At 43.9% G+C, this 22,009-nt stretch overlaps 1 protein-coding gene across 6 annotated transcripts in view; it reads right to left on the bottom strand.

Annotated features, from left to right (window-relative positions):
* Window positions 1-22,009, bottom strand: part of LOC149306667 (AP2-associated protein kinase 1-like) — a 68,714-nt gene that overhangs the window by 33,612 nt on the left and 13,093 nt on the right. For all 6 annotated transcript variants that reach the window (XM_089538603.1, XM_089538607.1, XM_089538602.1 and 3 more), the window contains exons 3-10: window positions 9,192-9,310; window positions 8,529-8,637; window positions 8,087-8,229; window positions 7,146-7,267; window positions 5,558-5,639; window positions 2,487-2,619; window positions 1,349-1,452; window positions 276-355 (exon numbers count right to left, since the gene is read on the bottom strand). In XM_089538603.1, coding sequence (XP_089394729.1) covers window positions 276-355; window positions 1,349-1,452; window positions 2,487-2,619; window positions 5,558-5,639; window positions 7,146-7,267; window positions 8,087-8,229; window positions 8,529-8,637; window positions 9,192-9,310 — 892 coding nt within the window. The remainder of the gene's footprint in view (window positions 1-275; window positions 356-1,348; window positions 1,453-2,486; window positions 2,620-5,557; window positions 5,640-7,145; window positions 7,268-8,086; window positions 8,230-8,528; window positions 8,638-9,191; window positions 9,311-22,009) is intronic.

Here is a 22,009-nt window from a genome sequence, read left to right as displayed (position 1 = left end):
CCATGAAACCCACTGGGGTGACCTACATGTTCTCAGCCTCAGGGGAAGGCAATGGCAAACTAGCTCTGAACAAACATTGCCAAGAAAACCCCATGATAGGTTTGGCTCAGGGTCACTGTAAGTCAGAAACAACTTGAAGGCACACAACAATGACAGCAAAGCTCCACTCTTGCAGCACCAGCTAACACTAACTCTCCAGAATTTGAACTCTTTTGATACAACTACCATTTCTCAAGCACTTGCTGCTGTGCATTAAGACAGACAGATGTCCTTACCTGGCTTTTGGCTGGCTCTTCTTAGCAGCAGCTTCACTAGCTTTCACTGGCTCTGGGAGTTTGGCAGGGATCGGAGAATTCTGCAAATGAAAAACCCTGCACTTGTTAAATATACACACACACACACACACACACACACACACACACACACACACGTGAACACACCAACACAAGAGAAAGCTACAGGAGGGCCATCAAAAGCTAAGGAAAGCAATGGCTATCCAAGTATCTTCACCTCAGTCTGATGCAAACCAAGTGTCACTTTGAACAGCTTTGGATGCAAGAAAGGACGCAGCGTGGGACCATTGCTTTCATTGCAACCCACCTCCACCCAGAGTCAAAATTTTAAAAGGTCTCCAAGATTAGCACAGAAACTAAATAATGCCTTCTGTAAAAACTTGAAAAAATACTCCCCAAAACAATCTTCAGTTTTGTGGCATACGTCCCAAATGTTAATGTAGGCAAACCAATTCAGTTCAACAGATGCCTTTTTGAGCAGTACAGAAAAAATCATACACAGTAAATTAAATTGGCCTGGCTTTTCTTACCACACAAGTTTTTATTTTTTAAAAATATATTTATATACTATTGCATTTCTATCACGCCCGACGTCAAAAGATTTCAGGGTGGCACACAGATAAAATCAATGCTAACCACTTAAAACCATTTCATAGTGTCATGGAAGAGACGACAAGGACCACCCAGTCCAACCTCCTTCTGCCGTGCAGGAAGACATAATTTTATGTTTAAATAATTTAAATAGACTAAAACATATCAAACTTGATTAACAAGTTAAAACACTTAAAAATATTGAAATAGTTTGGAAACCATGTGCTTTAGCATTTGGAGATAAATCAATGAGGGCCAAAGGCTTTAACAAACAACTATGGTTTCATATGGTGCCCAAAAGGAACCAGGATCAGTGCCTCCCATGGGACACTTTTCATCTACCTTTTGTGCTATTTTTACACTTTTTTGTAAATTTATTCCAAGTTCTGGATGAAGAGGAGAACAGAACTTCCATGTTATAATCCTCTGCCCCTTTTAGCCAGGAAGGACCAGCGGTGACTCACCTGTACGTTTTGGACCGGACATTCCCTCTTCAATAGCTTGAATGCAAAATGGGAAACCTGGTAAATCTCAGGCCTCTTGTCAGGGTCTGGTTCCAGCATATACCCTAAAGGAAGAGGATACTGGTTAGGCTTTGACACTTTGAAATGTTAGCAAGGTCCCTATCATGCCCAATCCACCACTGTGGGTCCTTCAGCACTTGCTCTTGCTCTGAAATCTTAGGGCTGGGGATAGTCCTGACCCAGAAACCCTGCCTAAAAGTACTGTCATCAAAAGTATATGGAAACAATGACTTTAACTGCTCTCTAAAGACTTTTTTAAAAAGCCCTGCTGAAACTTCAGTTGGCCTTATTGCAGCCACCCTGCTCTGCATTTTTAATACGCGGTTGTTTTTTCGGTCATGCTTGCTTCTAGGGTTGTTTCAGCTTTTCACACAGTTAACTGCCCCAACTGAAGGGCTGGGAAATAAATAATGTATTTACTGAATAAATAATAAATGACCCTCGCTTTTCGAGCTGCTGGAGATCTTCCCAACAGACTATTCCCATTTAGGATAGTCCCATTTAAGGAGAGGAACGCTAGGTATGTTATTTTAAAAGGATAGCGGGAGCTGCCATTTCTTGAGATGAAGGTTGGCAGATGAAATGCCAAGATGAATTCAGCAGCGATGCTCCAGCCAAAAGAAATGCATTTAATGCTTCATAGTATGCTCATTGTAGTCATGGATTTATTCATAACCAACCTGGCTCTGTTTTTACTTTTGTTGAGGACAAACTGTTAGCATGGATTTAAAGGGAGATCACTGTAAGAACTTCCTTTTTCCTCAAAGGTGGGCAAAGTGTGGCTCATGGAGACCCCCATCTTGCAAAGTCCCCAAACCTCTTTTTGTTTAAAGTGATTTTTCTGGCAATTTTGGCCCCCATACTAGACGGCAAGGTCCCAAAATGAGCAGAAACATGCAAAGAATACCTCTCACCTCTGCATTCTCAACTGCTGTCCCTGAATACTTCCATTTCTCTGTGCGATCCCTCTCAAAATGGTGACAGGAAGAGACACCCTGCCTTTGGGACTCATTCCCAAATACACAGTCTTGGCTCTGAAGCCCAGAGCCAAAAACAAGGCTGCGAAGGAGATACTCACGTATGAGGCAGTGCATGTCGTGGGAGTAACGCGAGTTGTCAGGAATGGTGAAGTTTCCGTCGCAAATGGCCACCTGGCTCTCCCCAAAGGGCAAAGTGAAATAACAGAGTTTGTACAGCAAACAGCCCATGGCCTGGAAGGAAATGAGCCATCTATGAGTATACCTTACGTGCAGATCCTTGCTGTCTCCCTATTGTGATATATGGCTCTGGCGCTAGGTAACAAACAACTTACAACAGGAAACCGAGCTGCCTTGCTGGTATCAGAGGTCAGATCAGTAAGTTGTTGTTTCCCTTCAAGTCATTTCCAACTTATGACAATACTCAGGTAAGCCTATCACAGGGTTTCCTTGGCATGGTTTGCTCAGAGACTGCTCCCTCCCTCTGAGGCTGAGAGAGTGTGGTTCGCCCAAGGGCACCCAGTGGGTTTCCATGGCTGAGCAGGTATTTGAACCCTGGTCTCCAAAGCCTTAACCCAATGCTTAAACCACTATGCTATGCTGGCAAGAACTTGCTTGCAAACATCTGAAACAATTGCTAGTAGAGCCAGCAATTTCCTGACAGCCCTTGATTGATCAAGGACTTAAAATTACTGGTTCTACTAGCAATTTTTCCAGATGTTTGCCTCTGCTAAACTAAGAGTGTTGCTCATTGAAATTCTAAAGATATGAAACAGTTCAGATGGATTTATCTGTCTCTTTCTCCAGAAGAGATCACCCTCTGGCTCTGCCCTGATTCTCATCATTACCAGGCTCCCAATTCTCACTAAACAATGCTTGGATTGCCATAGTTCCCTTCCCTCTGAGGCACACCTAATGCAATGTGCAACTCAGGTGTTGCAACTGAAGGTCAAATATATCCATCTCTCTCATATACGCACATGAAGATTTCCCCTTGAGAAATGCCTGCACTACCATGCATCTGTCTGCTTCACGAAGAGAAAACTAAGTGGAGAGCCAGCGTGGTGTATTCGTCTGAGCATTGGACTACTGACTCTGGAGACCTGGGTTCAAATCCTTGCTCAGCCATGGAAACCCACCAGGTGACCTTACTTAAATCACATATTATTACTTTTTCTAAGGAGCCATGCCATCTTATGATGTGCCCAAACTACAACAAACTCAGTGGAGTCATTTTGAATTCTAGGCAAAGTTCAAGCTTGATTTGTACTTAGACTCATTTATTGGCATTTTTGGTGGACCTTGGTTTCCACAGAACTGGAGCACCACATTTAAAAAGACACTAGCAAGGATAAATAAAATAACACTTATTTAAATAAAAGTGGATCGAATGCAGAATTTAGAACCGCAGAAATGCAGCATGATAACAATAATGTTAGGTTAACATGGAGGGCGGAAAGATATGTGTGCTTTTGCAAAGAATGTAGCACAGTCAGACAAGCGTGTTTTTAAGCAAGGGAACAAGGTCTGAGAAACAGGCTAGAAACCTTGGCTACAAGATACTGTAAAATCTACCCCATCCATTGAACCAGGAAAAACAGGTGATCGTGCTGTATTTCAGAGGCTAAAATAAGAATGCTGCATCTGGTCTGACCCCCTGGACCTTCTAATTAAAGTGAATACAATTTAGTCCCTGAAGAGAGCTGGAGAGATCTGTCCTGATGGCGTCAGGCATTTTAAGGTCCTCTCCATTAAGGCTCAGAGCAAGGATTTTGGTGTTCTGGCACCCACTATGAGGAAGACACTTTCCTCTGCTATTAAACAACCTCCAACAATTTCTATTTTTAGATGCATGTTGAAAAAATTACTAGTTTTTGCAAGTCTTTCTTGTGCAGCCCAACCTCCTGTCTCTTTCATAGACAATATAAATAGTGTGTTTCAATTATGTGCACATTGCATGTTTAAGGACTGTTGTGCATGGCTTTGAAATCCTTAGATCTAATCACTTTATAAATCTTTGCACATAGGCCCAGTTCATTCCTTCCTTTCTCCTTTTCAGGGATGGATAAACATCTCAGATTTGGTAATAGATAAGATTCTGCCTTGCAGCAAATTGGCAGGAAAGATCATGAGATCAACCATTCCTCTGAAAGGCTTCTCAAAACCAGTCCGAATAATCTTCAACTACTCACTTGGATTTATGCATTCTGCACTATTGACAAGGGCTCTGGACAGGTTACGGTACATAAAGATTAAAAAGAAAGCCTCCACCCGCAAGAACAAAAGGCTCATTACAATGTAAATTTAGTACTTATAAAATATTAAAGACAAACATATCTATAAAACACATTAATAAAACATCCTGGTAAATATGCCTCATTATATTGCTAAATATACACCCTGGCCATCAAATGGGATGCTGGCGGTCCTGAGATGAGTAGGGCTTATTTTGAGTTAAAGGGAAAGAGAGCGCTACGTTTCATCCAACTCCAGAGACCAGAACAAGAACAAACTTATTCTAACTGCAAGAAAGAAGATGCTGCATAAACACTGGGAAGAGCTTCTTGACAGTAAGAGCTGTTTGACAGTGGAATATACTGCCTTGAAGGATGATGGACTCTCCATCTTTGGAAGTCTTTAAACAGAGGTTGGATGAGCATCTATCTGGTGCTTTAGTTGCATATCCCTATATAGGATGGGTTGAAATAGATGCCCTTTGTGACCCCTTCCAGCCCTGTTTTTGTGGATTCTTTTTCTATGGAGGTCTTTAGAGAGAGGCTGGATGAGTATTTAGTTGCATATTCCTCAATGGTAGCAGGTTGGATTAACTGGCCATTGTGACCCCTTCCAATTCTATGATTTTATGGATTTTGCACCCACTGGTCAGTACTTCATGGGATACGGAAGAGATATGGCATCCCCACCCCTTCAAATATCACTAAGTCTATACACAATGCAATCCACCTTGTAAAAGCATCTTCCCCATAACAGTAAATGTAGCCCCAGGAAAGCTTAAGATGCTTCAAAGGGAGACACTTATTTAGAGGATGTCAGACTGAGAACCACCAGAGAAGGCTGAGAAATGGACTGAGAGAGAGTTACCGGCTCCGTTTCTAGCCCAGGAACTGCAGGCTGCAGCTGGAGAAGCAATGGCAGGGAAGGTGCTACCTACCCAGATATCTGCTTTCGTGGTGATGAGTTTCCCACTATAGAGGTTGACCATCTCGGGCGCTCTGTACGATAGCGTGGTGTACCTGCAGCAAAAACCAAAACACAGTCAATCATCTGGAGGTAAAGCAGCCATTGTAAAGACAATGTTGGGTGCTTAGGGTGTTGTGTATGTTTAGCCTGGGGAAGAGAAGGTTAAGAGGTGATATGATAGCCGTGTGTAAATATTGGAAGGGATGCTTAGAATCATAGAATCATAGAGCTGGAAGAGACCACAAGGGCCATTTTCTGTGGCTCCAGAGAACAAGACACAATAGAGCAATGGATGCAAACTACAGGAAAAGGGATTCCACTTCAACATCAGGAAGAACCTCCTGACCATAAGAGCTGTTTGAACATGGAGTATGGACACAACCTCGGAGTGTAGTGGAATCTCCTTCTTTGGAGGTTTTTAAACAGAGGCTCAATTGCCATCTCTCAGGAGTGCTCCAATTCTGTATTCCTGCATGGCAGAATGGGGTTGGATTGGATGGCCCTAGGGGTCTATTCCAACTCTAGGATTCTATGGGGAATGCCCCTTATTTGAGGTTGGAAAGCTTTTCCTTTTATACAGACAGAACAAGATGCCACCAAATCCTACATTTTGGAGCGTGGGGCCCTTCAGAAAGGCTTAAAAGTTTGCCTCGCGTCATTTATGAATGCGGACAATAGGTTAATTTTGCAGAGAACGCATGACTGGGCGAACTGAAGTCAGTGTTTTTATTTGGCGTTTAGGCAGAACACAAACATGTTAATAGCTACCACCTGATAGTCAGTCCTGCATGCCATGAATCTCAATGGCCTGTTATGGCTATTTTGAAAACCTGGCAACACTAGCCAGGACACACTGCCCTGTCCTTTCCCATTTGGCTCCTCTAAGCATCAGCAGTGGCTCAGCTTCTCATGCTGGAAGCACTTTCCCTTCTGTCTGTCTAAGCCCAGCCCCTGGCATGCTGTTTCTCTAAGAAACCAGGATCCACAAACCACTTACAAACCCTCATTTGTTATGCTGTCATTAACTGCCTTCACATTTCCCCCCACAATCCCAATCTTTTGTGGAGCCCCTGGTATCTTCTTGCAGATCTCTAGTGATCCAGGTATAGACTCTATGCCCTAGGATGGCAGCCAGCAAGGATATGTGGCTCTAGCGCATACATTGGAGTAGCCATGTGCATGTCAAAAGTAACTCTACAGAGCTCAGAAACATACTTGTCACAGTCAACCCAACCCTGGATTGGCGAGAGACCCTTGGGCAAAGCAGCATCACTTTGCTACTCAAGCCCTTATGCACAATGATGGTGGGATTATTCACCTTAAGGGATGTTGTGATAATGGTGCTGCTTATACATAGTATGAAATGTTGAGAGTGTCTGCAAAAAGCATCATAAAACAGTCAAACATGTAGCAGCAACAGACCCAAGAAATATCCTCTCCCGTGATACATAAGCACATAGAATCTCTGTATCAGGACATTAATGAACTATTTGTTCTTGTTGTTTTAATTTAATTTTAAAAAAGGTTCTTGTTATGTGGATTCCTATCCTTGTACTTACTTTTTGATCTCTTCTTCCACTGCATTTACTCCTTCCAGCTGAGGGTTTTGGAACTTGTTGGTGGCACTTCCAAAGTCACACAGGACATAATGGCCGCGGTCGTGCAAGAGGATATTCTCCACCTAGAAAAACAGAAAGCAGATCAGTGTGTGTGTGTTAAATGCCTGACAAGCAAAAGAAAATCCCCATGCATAATGCATAGCTCAGAGAATGCATCATACATGGAACCAAGAGAGCGTTTTTTGAAAGGCGGCACACACCTTTCACCAAAACAACTCCCATAAGGCTCCAGGAATGTGGCTTCACCACTTAAGGTTATTTATTCTTTTGGCAGAAAGCAAATATGGTTTCTCCCAAAGATGGACATATGTTGTGAAGTAGAAGGCTTTCATGGCTGACATCCATAGCTTTTTGTTGGCTTTTCAGGCTATGAGGCTGTGTTCTTGAAGAGTTTATTCCTGGAATATTCTCTTCTAGAACATGGCCTCATAGTCTGAAAAAAAAAGCCCACAAAAAAACTACAGATATACCTTCTTGGGTTGCATGCGCACTGCAGAAATGATCCGGTTTGACACCACTTTAATGAGGCTTGTCATCTGTGGATGCGCAAATCTGCAGATGGCAAGCTTGTGGATAACGAGGTCCCACTATACTATTTAAAAACTCCCCAAATCATCATAAGATCCAATTTTAAAACAGTTAAAACAGAAAATTCAGATATCATGTCCCATGTGAAAAGAGATGGTGTCAGCCTAACTTCCTTAGGCAGAGAGTTCCACAGATGAGGTGCTGCCACAGAGAAAGCCCTGCTATGGGAACCCTCCAGCAAGGCAATGGCTCTATGGCTGCTATTAAAGATGTGGAGAGGTCCTTCTCCCTGTCAATACAACATACTTCCACTACCCGGGACGTCTCTCTAAGGGACCATCATCATGACTTACCTTCAAATCCCTGTGGACTATCGGCGATTTGCACTGGTGCAGCCTCGCCACGGCTTCGCAGGTGTCGCAGAAGATCTGCAGGACTTCGTTCTCCGTGAACCCCGTCTGCAACCGCTGGTTCATCAGGTTTACTACTTGCCCCCCTGGAAGTCAAAGAGAGATTGTGTATTTCTTTCCCCTGGCCCTTCCACTTCAACCCTGAAGTCCATAATTTACAGAGATGAGCATTGGAGTATGACTCTGGAGACCAGGGTTCAAATCCTGCTTGGCCATGGAAACCCACTGTGTGCACTTGGGCAACTCACACTCTCTCAGCCTCAGAGGATGGCAATAGCAAACCCCTCTGAGGAAACTTGCCAAGAAAACTTCATTACAAGGTTGCCTTAGGATCGCCATAAATGACACACCACAAAAAATATGGCTACACAAAAGTTTCACCCACCTCGGCAGAAATCCATGAGGATCAAGACTTCCCACACATCTCCGCTGCTCACAGAGTTTATACTGGAGTCGATGTACCCAACGATGTTCTTGTGTCCCACAAGATCCCGCTGCAAAGGGCAAAAGCAAAGTTCAGTGCAAGCCACAACCAAAGAGAAAAAGAATCAATATCCATATGCATGCCTTATATAAAAACAATTGATTGTTCTTCTCTCTCCATTTTTCTCCCCCACTTCCCCATACCATATCAAAACAATTCTGCTTTAATACTGTAATAATTTAATATCTATTTTAGTGTATCACTTTTGCATGTTTTTAATTGTACTGTTTTTCTTAATATTGTAAGTTGCTTTGAGTCCCAGTTATTGGAAAAAGTGGGATACAAATAAATAAATAAATAATAAAGTGTTCCGAGTCCAAATTTGACTCATCTCTTCATCAAGCTTGATCTCATGGAGTTCCATGTTTCTCGAATTACCTTTGAATCTAAATTCACTATCTGCATCCAGAGTTAAATGATATTTAAAAGAAGCAACTTTTGCTTCCATGACTTAAAACGTCGCCCTCCAAAATCTGTGGAATGGGTAGATCAAAGCATTCGACCGATATCTTCTCCATACAATTGGCAAGAACCTCTGGATCTTGTGTACTTGCATTGGCTTACCATAATCTGAATCTCTCGTTTACAGACTTGTAGATCATGTTCGTTGTTGACATACATTCGTTTGAGGGCACATTTCACTCCGTTGCTGGTCCTCACCAAGAACACAATCGCAAAACCGCCTGCAGATAGAGGATACGCAACAACTTAGCCATCTGAAGTTACACAAGGCAATATCGTATTATACCAATAGCAATACCAAGTACATTTCTATACTGCATTTTTGTATTGCACTTTTTAATAGTATGACTCCATTAAGGAGCTCATCATTATTGCAACTTTTTTCAGGTCCAACATGACAATATTATCAACAACAAAATCAGGAAAATGTTATGGTCCACAGATAAGTGTTTAAAGCACAACAGAAAACAACCCAAAACTGGGAGCAATCATCCAATGGAACAGGTGCCAGAAGAGGAAAGAGCCTGTTTCACATTGCAACCGAATGGGCCTTAAGAGGATGTGAATATCCCTCACCTAAGCAAACCCAGTGAAATTCATGTCGACTTGAAGGTACATATACACATACAAACACATACACACATACTAAGAAGAGAATACCTCCTCTTTATGGTACACAAACACTTCTGGAAGAAGGTGATCTATCATGTGTTCAGTGAGGAGGATGGATTCGTGGAAGGGTTTTCCACAGATGCTGTATTTTTCCAGAGACAACCTCCACACTTGCCTAACCTGCCAGACTACTATCCATCCTTTAGTGCTCAACAAAGTCCAACCAGTTGTACTGAATCAGTGCACAACTCCACATCCGCCACTGGCAGCTGACTATGGGAAATAATAGTGCCACTCTGGTCTGCTTTGGTCAGACTTCACCTGGAATAATCCTGTGTCCAGTTCTGGGCACAAGAGGGATGTTGAGAAGCTGGAGCAGGTCCAGAGGAAGGCGACCAAAATGGTGAAGGGTCTGGAAACCATACAACTCTATGGGGAACAGCTTAGGAAACATATCCTTGTGCAAACGAACAGGATGCCAGTCACAGGTTATTTTGCACGTTACAGGCTGTATTATGTGTCTTTTTGTATGGCACGAAGAAACATTTCGCCTGGGAAAGAGAAGGCTACAAAGTGACATGACAGCCATGTTTAAGTATTTGAAGGGATGCCAAATGGAGGGTGGAGCGAGCTTGTTTTCTGGTTCTCCAGGTATTAGGACACAGAGTAGTGGTGCAAGTGCTGAGGTCCTAGCGCTTGTTCAAAGGTGGCCCCTCTGACACATCCAGCAAGATTTTGTGAGTGTGGTGCATTGTGGAAACATTGATTGTGGTTTTATTGCAAAGGCTGTGGTTTGCGGAGTGACATTAACCAGTGTTCTATACTTGTACTTGTGTTTCCTTCTAAAGCAATACCATCTGGCAAAGGGATGGGGCTTACGCTGTGCAAGAACAAACCCCGGCACGTCTGTATGTTCTTGCTTTGTCTTCTAAAATACTCCGGGGAGTCTTTTGTTTTTTCTGGAATTGAATTATCTAGAAGGAAGCTGAAGAAGGAGGCCTTGGTCAGGAGCAGTCATGAATCCCTGGCCCAACCCAAGTTGCTATCTTGTTGGACAAATGATCCTCCGTTGGTGGAAGATGGTGCTTTGACCCTCATGGAAAGGGCAGGATGGAAGAAATGTGCAAATGCAACAAAAAAGCAAGACACCACCTAAGTGGAAAGCATTGTCTTCTTAATTATTATGATTATTATTTGTGTTCTTTCTTTTCTTTAAATCCAAGCTATGACTCCATAATGCAAATTCAGAGAGCAGGCAAACACCACGTGGCACAGAAATGAGCTTGCATAATTGCCAGTTACTGTCAATATGTTCTTGACTTTGTTCTGGTTGGAAATTTGCCCCTTTAGACTTCTTTTCCCCTTTTATCTTGAGAAAAACTATGGAAGCAGACAGAAACCGCAGCGGCTGCTCATAACAAAAAAATCCATGGTTGCTTCTAAATGGAATCTACTCTTCACTTGCAAGGAAAACATGGGTGATTACGCTTACTGCGCCTTGCTGCTGTGAAAAGCACCACGGCTGCTTAAGTTAAAAAATCTCCTTAAAATGGTTTAAAAATGTATGAGATGGTAAAGTTCATCTTAAAAAAAACCACCTTTTAACAGACTGAAAAAGTGCCCTGATTCACCGCTGCGGCAGATTCTTTGTGAAAACTACTATTAACAGAACGTGACGCGCGGACGCAGCTTCGAGAAGCATTTCTGGCTTACTGCAACCCTAAATATGTTCAGGACAGTTTGTTCAGAATTTGCTCTGTACAGTTTGCCTTTGCCTTCCTCCGAGGCTGAGAGAGTGTGACTTGCCCACTGAGTTGACATGGCCAAATGGGAGATTCAAACCCCAGTCTCCCATCATCCTAGTCCAACACTTGAACCGCTAAACCACGCTGGGTCTTTATGAGAACCATAGAGCTCTCCAATGGTTTTTAGACTGCAACTTTCTCATGCAGGTTGGGGATGCTGGGGGTTGCAGTCCAAGATGACTGGAGGGTTGCATGATTTCAACTGTTGCACCAAGAGGAAAGATAGTGAAGTGATATCAATTTGCAGCTCCTCTCTTTTTGGAGTCTATCCCTAGCTGAATGCCACTATTAATGCATGAGTACAAAGAACCTGGCTCTTTGACTCCTAACAAATTCAGATTTACTTTGCCTTTTATGCCACTACCAGCCCATCTTGTGCCATATTGATTGGGAGAGCTGACTCAAGGTTGAAGGGACTGGAAGCCTCATGTGAAGAGCAGGATGCAAAGGCAATAAATATTTAAAGTTACTGGTAACAACGCAGGCTAAATCCATTCCAGGACCGCTGCATCAAGTCTGGCGGCCATTCTGCCAGCGACTCTTCTGAACCCGGCTGATCTGAGTCAGCATCTGCGCATTCATCCTTAGCCAGCTTACTAGTATTAACCTCTTCCAAGCTGAACGGTGGAGCCAGCAACAGCTAAGGTGGTTTTACTGGACAGCACAGGACAGGAAAAGGGCAACCTGGGCATTGGTTGTGGTCCCTGGGCCCCACATTGGCATTCCTTTAAGTCCCATGGCACAGCCCCCCCAATGCTCCCCAGCCCTCGCCCTTTAGCAGTGTCTCGGTTCCTAAGACCATCAGAGATATGTGTTTTCGGATGGTCTTAAGGTGACCCCTTTGAAAGGGGTTGCAACCCACAGGTTGAGAACCACTGTGATAAGGAGTGGCATGTCATTTGCAGCTGCCATTTTGAGAAGGGCTTTTCTTTCAATAAGATTTTGGTCCTCTGGGGGTCCCTACAAAAAACCCCAGCAAGGGGCTGCATATTGCTCATGGACCACAGACTCTCCACCTTCATTGTACATCCACTCCATCTGCAATTTTAGGAAATAGGAGTTAAGGCTGCACCAACAGAGACCTGGGGCAAGTATGGAGGATTCTGGGGAAGATGACAGGTTTGGAAGAGACAAAATGAGAACGCTATTGGGAAGGGAAGCCCTTGAATTCAGCCAGTCTTTGGAGCCAAACCTGCATTGCCAAAATGGAAATCTAATCAGAATTTGCAACCGGCTGCAAGACGCAAGTGTAAGAACTGGCCTGTTGGATTCAATCAACGAAAGTTTGCTCTAGTAACTAGATCCTAGTCCCAGTTGCTTCCAGATTCTTCTGAGAAAGCCATGCAAGCAGCACTGCCTTCCTGGTCTCAGCATCTTGTATTTACAAGCACGCTCCGAGATCTAAGACATATCCATTTGCAGAACCATTTAAACAAGGCATTGTCACTCACAGAAGCCAAGGCCATGTGTTAATGATACGCTGAATTAAATGTAACTTCCTTTCCTTAGATCCACATAATTTCATCAGTGTCTTCTGTAAGCACCAGCTGTAGCCATGAAGGGAGAACAGGACCAAGGCTCCTCGTGCCAAAACAAAACTCTTTAGCATCCATTTCCAGGTTGGACCCTGGAACTGGACACAGCAAAACAAGCTGCATACATCTAAATAAGCAGTGTGAATTAAATGGCATTTGGTATTTGTCCATCTGTCTCTTATTTTATTACATTTCACCCCAGCTTTCTAAATTAGCACCCGGGGAGGTTAACAATACCACGAAAAACCAATTGAACAACAAAACAAAATCAATAAGCACAGCCTGTTCTTTGTCTGCTAAACCACGTAGTTCCTCAGCCTACCTGAGAGCACAGAAAGGGCTTTCTTAGAGAACGGTTCAGCAACAGGAAGGCCTTGCTGCAAAACCTGAGCCAGATGCTACAGGGCCAGGAGCCAAAGAAGTTGGACCAGACCAAGTTCTGTCCCTAACCATCTTAATCCTGCCTCTTGACTAGATTGTATGTGTGCGCTGGATCTCTGGGATCAGATGTCAGATTCCACAGGAGAAAGACAGACCTCCAGGAGCTGCAGAGAAATGGCTACTGTCATGACCTACCTCAGCTGGGGAAAAGGAGAGCCAAGATAACACGCTTCCGTCAGAATGAGAGGAGTCCTGCAAGCCAAGCTCGGATCACCCCAAGAGCTCAGCTGCTTTGCCCTTTTTCAGCATTGCAGACAGAAAAACCAGCTGCAAAAGGACAGGAAAAGTCTTGGCCCACCTTAAAGGGAAACCACAGAGCCGGTTATATGAGAGCCAGCATGGCAAAGTGGTTTGAGCGTTGCACTATGACTCTGGAAACCAGGTTCAATTCCTTGCTCAGCCATGAAACCCATGGGGCAACGTTTTCCTCATCCTCAGGGGAAAGCCACAGCAAATCCATTGCCAAGAAAACTCCATGACAGGTTCACCATAAATCGAAAACAACTTGAAGGCGCCCAATAACAAATATGTCGCCAAGGCTGGATTAAGGTGGCTGGGTCCCTATTGCAAGGCAGGCTCATCTCAAACAGTGACATAGGTCAAAACACACTACAGAAATAACCCAGTTTGAGACCACTGTACTGTACCTGCATTGACTGAGTGCTAGGGAATCCTGGGAACTGTAGTTTATTGTGGCACTCTTAAAGAGCTCTCTTGCAGAGAAGGCTAAATGTCTCACAAAACTACAGTTCCCAGGATTCCCTAACATTGAGCCAGGGCAGTTAAAGTGGTCTTAAACTGGATTGTTTCTGCAGTGTGTTTTGGACCATAGCCTTTCTGACAGTCTGGACCTCAACCCAAGATACAGCAAACCTCCTTCCCAAATTTTGACCGTTTCGATACTCCACAGACACAATCCTAGCACACAGCTTTTGACCAAAAAAATGCCCCCCCCCCAACAATCCCAAATAAGCATTTCAGGAAGCTCTGTTCAGCTGGGAAGCAAAGCTTTTGAGATGCATTTCGAATCTGCATGTCTGTAAGAGGATTTCTCCACTGCTCTCCTCCCAATGACAGATCAGTGACCAATCCTTCAAAGGATCTACTCTAAACAACGCCACTTGCGAGGAGAGGAGAATATTTTAAAAGATTAACAACAATCCAAGTGTTTTCCGTCATCGCCAGAGAGTTAAATCTTGTCTTTCAGAGCTTTGGCTAGATATTCCCCCCAGCAATGTGCCAGCACAGTATAGCTGCTTGCTATATAGTATAACGTTGGACAAGGACTCCGGAAACCAGGGTTCGAATCTCGGCTCAGCTATGGGAGCCCAATGGGAGACCTTGGGCAAGCCACCCTCTCAGAAGGCAAAGCCAAAAACCCTCTGGGAAAAAACCTTGCCAAGAAAAGCATATGATTGATTCACCTTAGGGCTGCCATAAGCAGGAAATGACTTGAAGGACCAAGAACAATGAGCAAAGGGGATGCTTTAAGATGAGGATTGCTTCACTGGTTTGTGTGTATTTGATGCTCTTGGGGCCCCTTTCCAACTCTACCATGCTGTCCTTCCTGGGCATATTTTGTCAAGCATCAGCCTGGCTTCTTGGGCTCAAACAAGTCAATCCAGACCGCTTCATTTTAAAGTTGGAGCCAAATCATTTGTGGGGGAATCCACTGAAACTACTTGAAAGGGAAAAAGATATGAAAAAACATTGCACAGAGCTAAGAAGACACACTTGTAGCTTCCAGAAACTCTTGCAAACTCAAGGCTGTGGCTTCCTTGATGAAGTTAAGCCACCTGTCCTGCCGCCTTCCCTTTTTCCTCTGCCTTCCATTTTATCAAACGTTATCTTCTTCTCCCATGAGCCATGTTGTCTTATAATCTGTCCAAATTATGGCAGGCCAGTTTAGGTTTAAAGGGAGAGAAATATGGCTAATGTGTCTACCCTTGGAAATGACAACCAGAAAATGTCACAGGAGCATACTACATCTGAAAAAAGTAAGTTAATATCCATAAAAGCTCAGGCAAAAATAAACACCAGCTGAAGGTGTTGCCACTTTTCCCCCTCTTCCTTCCCTCTTTTTTAAGGAGTGTTTTATGGCTCTCTCCTGCTGCCTCTTCCTCAAGTACTCTGCTAAATTCCTTTTTTTAAAAAAGAGAAAAGCAGCACAACTCTAACCCTTGGAAGTCTTTGTGCAAGAAAAGATAGATATGGTTGCAGTTTAACACATAGCCTATGACACCATAAGGCCAGTCCATGGCCAGCTAACTGGCTGCAGCATCCCTCCTTTCCCTTTGACAGCTGCCATTCCCAAGGGCCGCACCTCGGAAGACCATCCTGTGGTGGAGCATGCAAGGAGGTTGCATAAGCAAGGCTGCAGCGTGGCACTCGGCATGGACAGCCGGCCAGGAAGGCACTGCAGCAGCCAACGCAGAGCAGCCTACCCTTTGCAGCAGAGCAAAGCAATCGGAGGGAATCTCTTCAAATAAAGGCAATGACAGAGAGGGGAAACTGCTGTGCCCCTTATCTTTGTTGGGAAACAAAGGACCAAAACAAAACAACGATCTCCAAACAGGAGGAGCTGCAGAAAAGTACACAGAACGACTAGGAAGGCATGCAGTACACTATAGAATGGATGCCAAGACAACAGTCTAGTTGTTGTTGTTGACTGTCCTAAGTTGTCCCCAACTCATGGTGACCCTGTGGATGAGACATCTCCAAGACCCCATTGTCCTCCACTATTCTGCTCAGGTCTTGTAAATTCATGACCACGTCCTTCTTAATGGAGCCCATCCATCTAGCATGCAGTCTTCCTCTATTTCTACTACCCTGTACCTTTCGACCTTATGATAAAACTATAGCTAAAACGAGAAAGCAACGCATCCGAAATGTGCTGGATGGGAGTTTTACAGACTGCCAGAAAGAAAAACAAATGGATGTGAGAGCAAAAGGAGGCTGAACTAGAAAAGCCAAAATGATTCAGCTGATGCTATCAAACTTTGGGGATGTCATGACCCATGAGTGTGTATGCATATGTACCTTCAAATCACTTATGGCAACCCCATCAATTTCCAGTTCCTTGACAGCATAAGTCATCCACCAAGGCAACCAAAACTGTCTCTGTCCCATAGCCGAAATCGGTTTGCAATAAACCTGGATAATTTGGTTCATCCAAAAACCTCAGGACCTTGCTCCAAAATGGTATGATGGACACTGGCTGATAACTGTCCATTACAGAGGGATTCAGGGATGGCTTTTCCAACAAAGGCATCGCAACCAGCTCCTTTAGGGAGGCATTGAGTCCCCCTCTGGCCTCTTAGGAAGGGAAAGGGTTTAAGACACTTGTGGTGGCTCTCAACTCTCCAAGGGACCTACCCACATCTTCATTGAATAAACTGAAGAGTTTCCAATAACACGGGAAAAGCAGGAGCCAAGGTTGCATCCAACGGAATGGCATCAGCTCCAGCAATTCAGGCCAGAGTGGATCTGAGCCATTTTCATCTGAAAAGTGCATCTGCTGTGGCTGGAGGGAGGAGTAAACAGAAGGAGGCCACACAACTCCTAAGGCCTGCAGGAAATTCAGATATTAGCAAACGGCCGCCCCTGAGCCACTAATAACCTTCCCAGCCGCCAGATCCCATGCAACACTGTCACAATAATAATAATAATAATAATAATAATAATAATAATAATAATTTATTCTGCCTAGTGCAAGAACAGCTCTCAAAGCTGGCCTGTTCTGTTTGAAGAATGAAATCTCAGATCAGAGTTTGGCTAATGGGAGGAATTCCCTTTCGTGTCTATAAACGGTCCAAAAGTTGTTGGCTGCGTCCTCATGCGACGGCCTTCCAAGGTAGATCTTAAAGCTTCAGCCAGTTCAGAAGGGAGAGAGCGGTGGTTGTTTCTGCCGAGGAGCCCAGCTCTAAGCCGTTTAGGACTTGGAAGATCAGTATCAGCAGTACGGCTGACCCAGATCCAAATAAGAAACCAGTGCGCACAGGCTGCAATCTGCAAGCCATACAAAGGGACACATCTCTCCAGTGTTTTGGCTATGCAAACATCCTCCTGGGTTAACTGATTCCAGAAGGCGCGTCTATATGCTGGGCGTAACCAGATGCAAACTCAGCTGAATCACTATCCCAGCCACAGAGGAAGCATGACTCACGATGGCACAGGGCTTCTCTCCTTCCCATTACAGAGCAGACCCCAAAAAAGCAGCCCCAAAGGATCCCTTGGGGTGGATCCCTTAGGCAGCGGTGAGTGGCAGTGGATGTCGGGGAAATCCACACCGCACCCCACCCAAAGCAACCAAATAGTAAAATAAAATTCAGATTTATTTACAGTCAGCCCTCCATATCCACAGATTTTTTATCCACAGGTTCAATCATCCAGGGTTTGGAAATATTCCAAATTCCAAAAAGGAAACATTGATTTTGCCATTTCATATAAGGGACACTGTTTGACTATCCACTGCATTATGTTTGATCAGTTGATTGTAATAAATCTATATGTATAAAACCATTGCATTTAAAGGGACTTGTGTATCCAGCGGATACCAAGGGACCACTGTGTTTGCTCCAAAATGAGCATAGCAAAATGCTCCCATGTACTCTAGAGGATGTGCTGGGACATTTAGGGAGACAGCATGGTGTAGTGGTTTGAGTGTTGGACTATGACTATGGAGACCAGAGTTCGAATTCCCGCTCGGCCATGAAACCAGTGTGACCAGATGCCATAACCGTAAAGGATGACAGAGCACTGCAAAATGTAGGGCATTCAAGAAACATTACCAAATAAAAGCTGAAAACACTAGCATTAATGTAAATGCTCAAAATGGATTCCTCCTGGATAGAAGGTTGAAATGTAGGACCTGTCCTGGAAAAGGAAGACCCCTGGTCACCCTGCATGAAACCCACTGGGTGACCTTTGGTAAGTCACACTCTCTCAACCTCAGAGGATAGCAATGGCAAAAACCTTCCGAAGAAAATTGCCTGGAAAACCCTGTGATAAGTCGCCGTAATTCGGAAACAGACTTGAAGGCATGCAAGAACCACAAGTTACTTCTGCACTTTGAACTCGAGTTTGCAGCAAGTTAAATGAGATGAAGCCAAAAAGGGGGAAAGAGAGAAACCAGGACATTTGAAAACCAGCTGAAAAATGGAGACGACAGTTCAAGTTGGAATGTATGTGAAAGGCGCATGATTCCCCCCCTGGTCCAGATGTTAAAACCTCTGGGAGAATGTAAAAAGCACATTTTAAGAACACACCATCCAAAGTATGAAGCATAAAAGAGGCTTTCTTGACATGTTTTTGCATTGAAAACTCTTCCACTGCCCTAAATCCACTGAGAGGTCACTTCACACGTCTGGCATATTTGCCTGGCATTTAGCATATTTGGCACAAAATAGCTTATCTTTTTAAAAAATTGTTTAATACAGCAATTCCTAAACTTTAGTTATCTACGTTTTTGGACTTTACAGATATTGTAAATATCTGAGAAGTTTGCCCTATGATCAGAAAGAAGGAGACTGTAACATTTATGGCTGAGAAAGGGGCATAAACTGCAGAATGTTATATTAAAACACAATGAAAACATGCTTGGGAATCATTTTTACTGAAATACTTGTAAACATGGCAACCGCCTCTACTTCCCTTGCATTATATATACTGTATATTTATTTTAAAAGAGTAATGGAGACTATGAAGATTGTTAAAATGCTAAACTTAGCCTATCTGAAGAGAGGTTTCCATAAAGGCAAAGATCCCAAATATAGCCGCCTGGAAAAATAAAGTTAATTACTAGTCAGACTTGACTGGGATTCTATCCATTCCAGTTGCCCAACTTGACTTCTGTTGATGTTCATTCATTATATAAGTAATCTTATGAAACAATGATTGCTAAAATTGGATTTTCCCCCCCTGGGGACAAAATAGTGCAATTTTAAAAAACGGCCACCATTGACTATGAAAAGAAGGTATTCTTTATTCTGCATTAAGGCCACCAACAGAGTTTCCTGTCTGGTTTAAGGACGGTTTTAAAAGCCCTCGGGGCTCCCAACCCCAAAGTTATTTCAATAGATTGAGAGTCAAACAATCCTGGGTGGCTTATTTGATTTTATATTTTTGGAAGAGGCCCAAACTAAATCCACTCCACAAGCATCATTTGCTCAGAAACACACTTCTAGATGGTAGCCTCAACATCATATGTTCCAAAGTGGGTTCCAGTTCCCTAATTCTCTTTGCTTGCCCTTTCCTGCACTCCTCTCCACCCTTAGAGGAAAAAGAAAATGAAACAGAGCTCTAGAAGTGAGTTTTGCCTTTTTAGCAATGGAAACTGATGCCAATGTTTTAAAACAGGATGGCCAGGAGAGTTTTCCAGGAGGTAGAAGCACCATACAACAAAGCACAACTACAACTTTTCTGACAAACACCCATCTAACATCTGCTTATCCAAAGCTGGAGAGTCCACCATCCTCCAAGGCAGTCTATTCTATTGTTGAACAACTCTTAGGGTCCAGAAGCTCTTCCTAATGTTTAGATGGAATCTCTTGCCTTATAATTTGAATTCATTGTTTTGTGTTCTAACAGCAGAAAACAAGCTTGCTCCGTCTTCTACAGCGGTAGAATTCAAAGATATAGCCGTGTTAGTCTGTAGAATCAGTACACAGACAGATCTTGAAGCACCTTTGAGACTAACTAAAGAGAGAGGTTGGCAGCATGAGCTTTGCTAGACTTCCAGTCTACTTCTGAGGCCCTTCCTTGTCCCGTGACAATCAGGCAAACAGGACTTTCTGGCTCTACTGCTGAAAATCAGGTTTCTTTCAAACGAATGCAGAAGACCTTCTTCTAAAGACACAATCTCATGGCTAAGTTGTTCAGCATTTCCCTTGACTGGTGCAAAATGTTGTGGACTCTGCACCTTGCCCTCCATCATTACAACTCGCAGAGGTTAAAGTCAGTGGATTCAGCAGTCAGTGGATTAGTCTGAGACACACAAAAGCCCACAGCCCAAGGGATGCCTGAGCCTGCGTTTTCATGGCCTTAGCCTGGCATACAAACACAAGGATGGGCAAGCTCCGTGAGACGTCTGGAGGATACTTTCTTCCCTTGGACCCACAGGACAGGCCCCACAAGACTGCAAAATGTCTTTCAAAATAGAAGAGACTAAAGGACCACTTGAGATTTGCAAAATCCTTTGGTGAAGGGGCAGAAACGTCCAGGGCAGGGTTGGATGGTTTAAACCAGGTTGTTTAAACCAAAGGCCTTAAAAGAAACACTCCTAGTTTTTAAAATTAAGATTGCCAGAAGGAGGCTAGACCAGGCCTTGAAATTTCAGCACCAAAACCTGAGATCTAGGAAATCTCATGAAGTGGATCCTGGTGATGTGACAAGTAACAGTCCCTGACAATGCTCTTCACCATGATAGCCTAAAGCCAGAGATGTCCAAACTCTGGCCTTCCAGATATTTTGGACTTCCAAGTCCCAGAATCCCAGACCATTGGCCAAAATGGCTAAGGCTTCTGGGAGCTGAAGTCCAAAAAACACCTGGAGATCCAAAGTTTGGGAATCACTGGCCTAAGCATGAACCACTGTTGCACAGAGTAGGGCATTCAGGGAAACAACAAAACAAATGAGATAAATTACACATGTATACTTCCCAAGACAGCACTCTTGCCCTGAGATTCCTCTTCCTTAACCAAAAGAGTGAAGGAGAGATTCCATGCCATAGACACAAGGGCAGGTCTGGAGATGTGGCAACTCTACATATCTCCCATAATCCACAGGTGACAAACCCACCTTTTCAGGCCTTAACCCATTCTGGACCCCTTAGTATGCTTTCCTTGCGTGCTCCATCCCTCCGTCTCATTCTCTTGTCCCCATCATTTCCAAAGAACCCCTTCACCGGCCAACTAAGCAGCCTTGGAGACACAGACCATCCATTTTTGTATGCCAGGGCCTTGCTCTCCTTCCAAGCTAAACAAGCTCTAATCTAGAGACCTCAATGGCAACATTCATATTTCTCACTCGCTACCCAGCTCCACAAATGGAGGGAAAGCAAGGCAAGACCTGTACCACACAGAAGAGGGGGCAGCTGGAACAAGAAAGAAAGAAAGGAAAGGAGAGAATGAATGAAAGGAAAGAGACAGAGGGAATGCAATCCAGCCATGCAGGGAGCAGTTCATTTCCTGGCTGTGTCAACCTCCTGCAAAGGGATTCTGCCGGCAAGTTACTTAATCATCTTCAAAGGAGGTCTTATGTTTCCTGCGGTACATTTTTACGTAGGAAGCGAAAGGAAGGCCAGACCGTTCGTAGCTTGGCCTCCAGACCGCCGCCAAAGAGAGCGCAGGCCTCATCTGAGAATGAAATCAGCAGAGGCAGCTTAACCAGCATCATTCAGCAAAAGCCATGCCTCGCCAATTTCTCTCCCCCAAAAACATTTAGCTTTGTTATTTCAGGAGAGAGAAATAGAGAGACAGATGACAAGAACTGGCTTTTTGCCCACTCTCTTTCTCTGTTTGCCGCCGTG

The sequence above is a fragment of the Sceloporus occidentalis genome, unplaced genomic scaffold (genome assembly GCF_023333645.1).
Source record: "Sceloporus occidentalis isolate IW3139 unplaced genomic scaffold, rSceOcc1.0.p SCAF_9, whole genome shotgun sequence".
NCBI classification, from domain to species: Eukaryota; Metazoa; Chordata; class Lepidosauria; order Squamata; family Phrynosomatidae; genus Sceloporus; species Sceloporus occidentalis.
The sequence above is the reverse complement of the archived record's forward strand: the minus strand, read 5'-3'. Positions and strand labels throughout refer to the sequence as shown.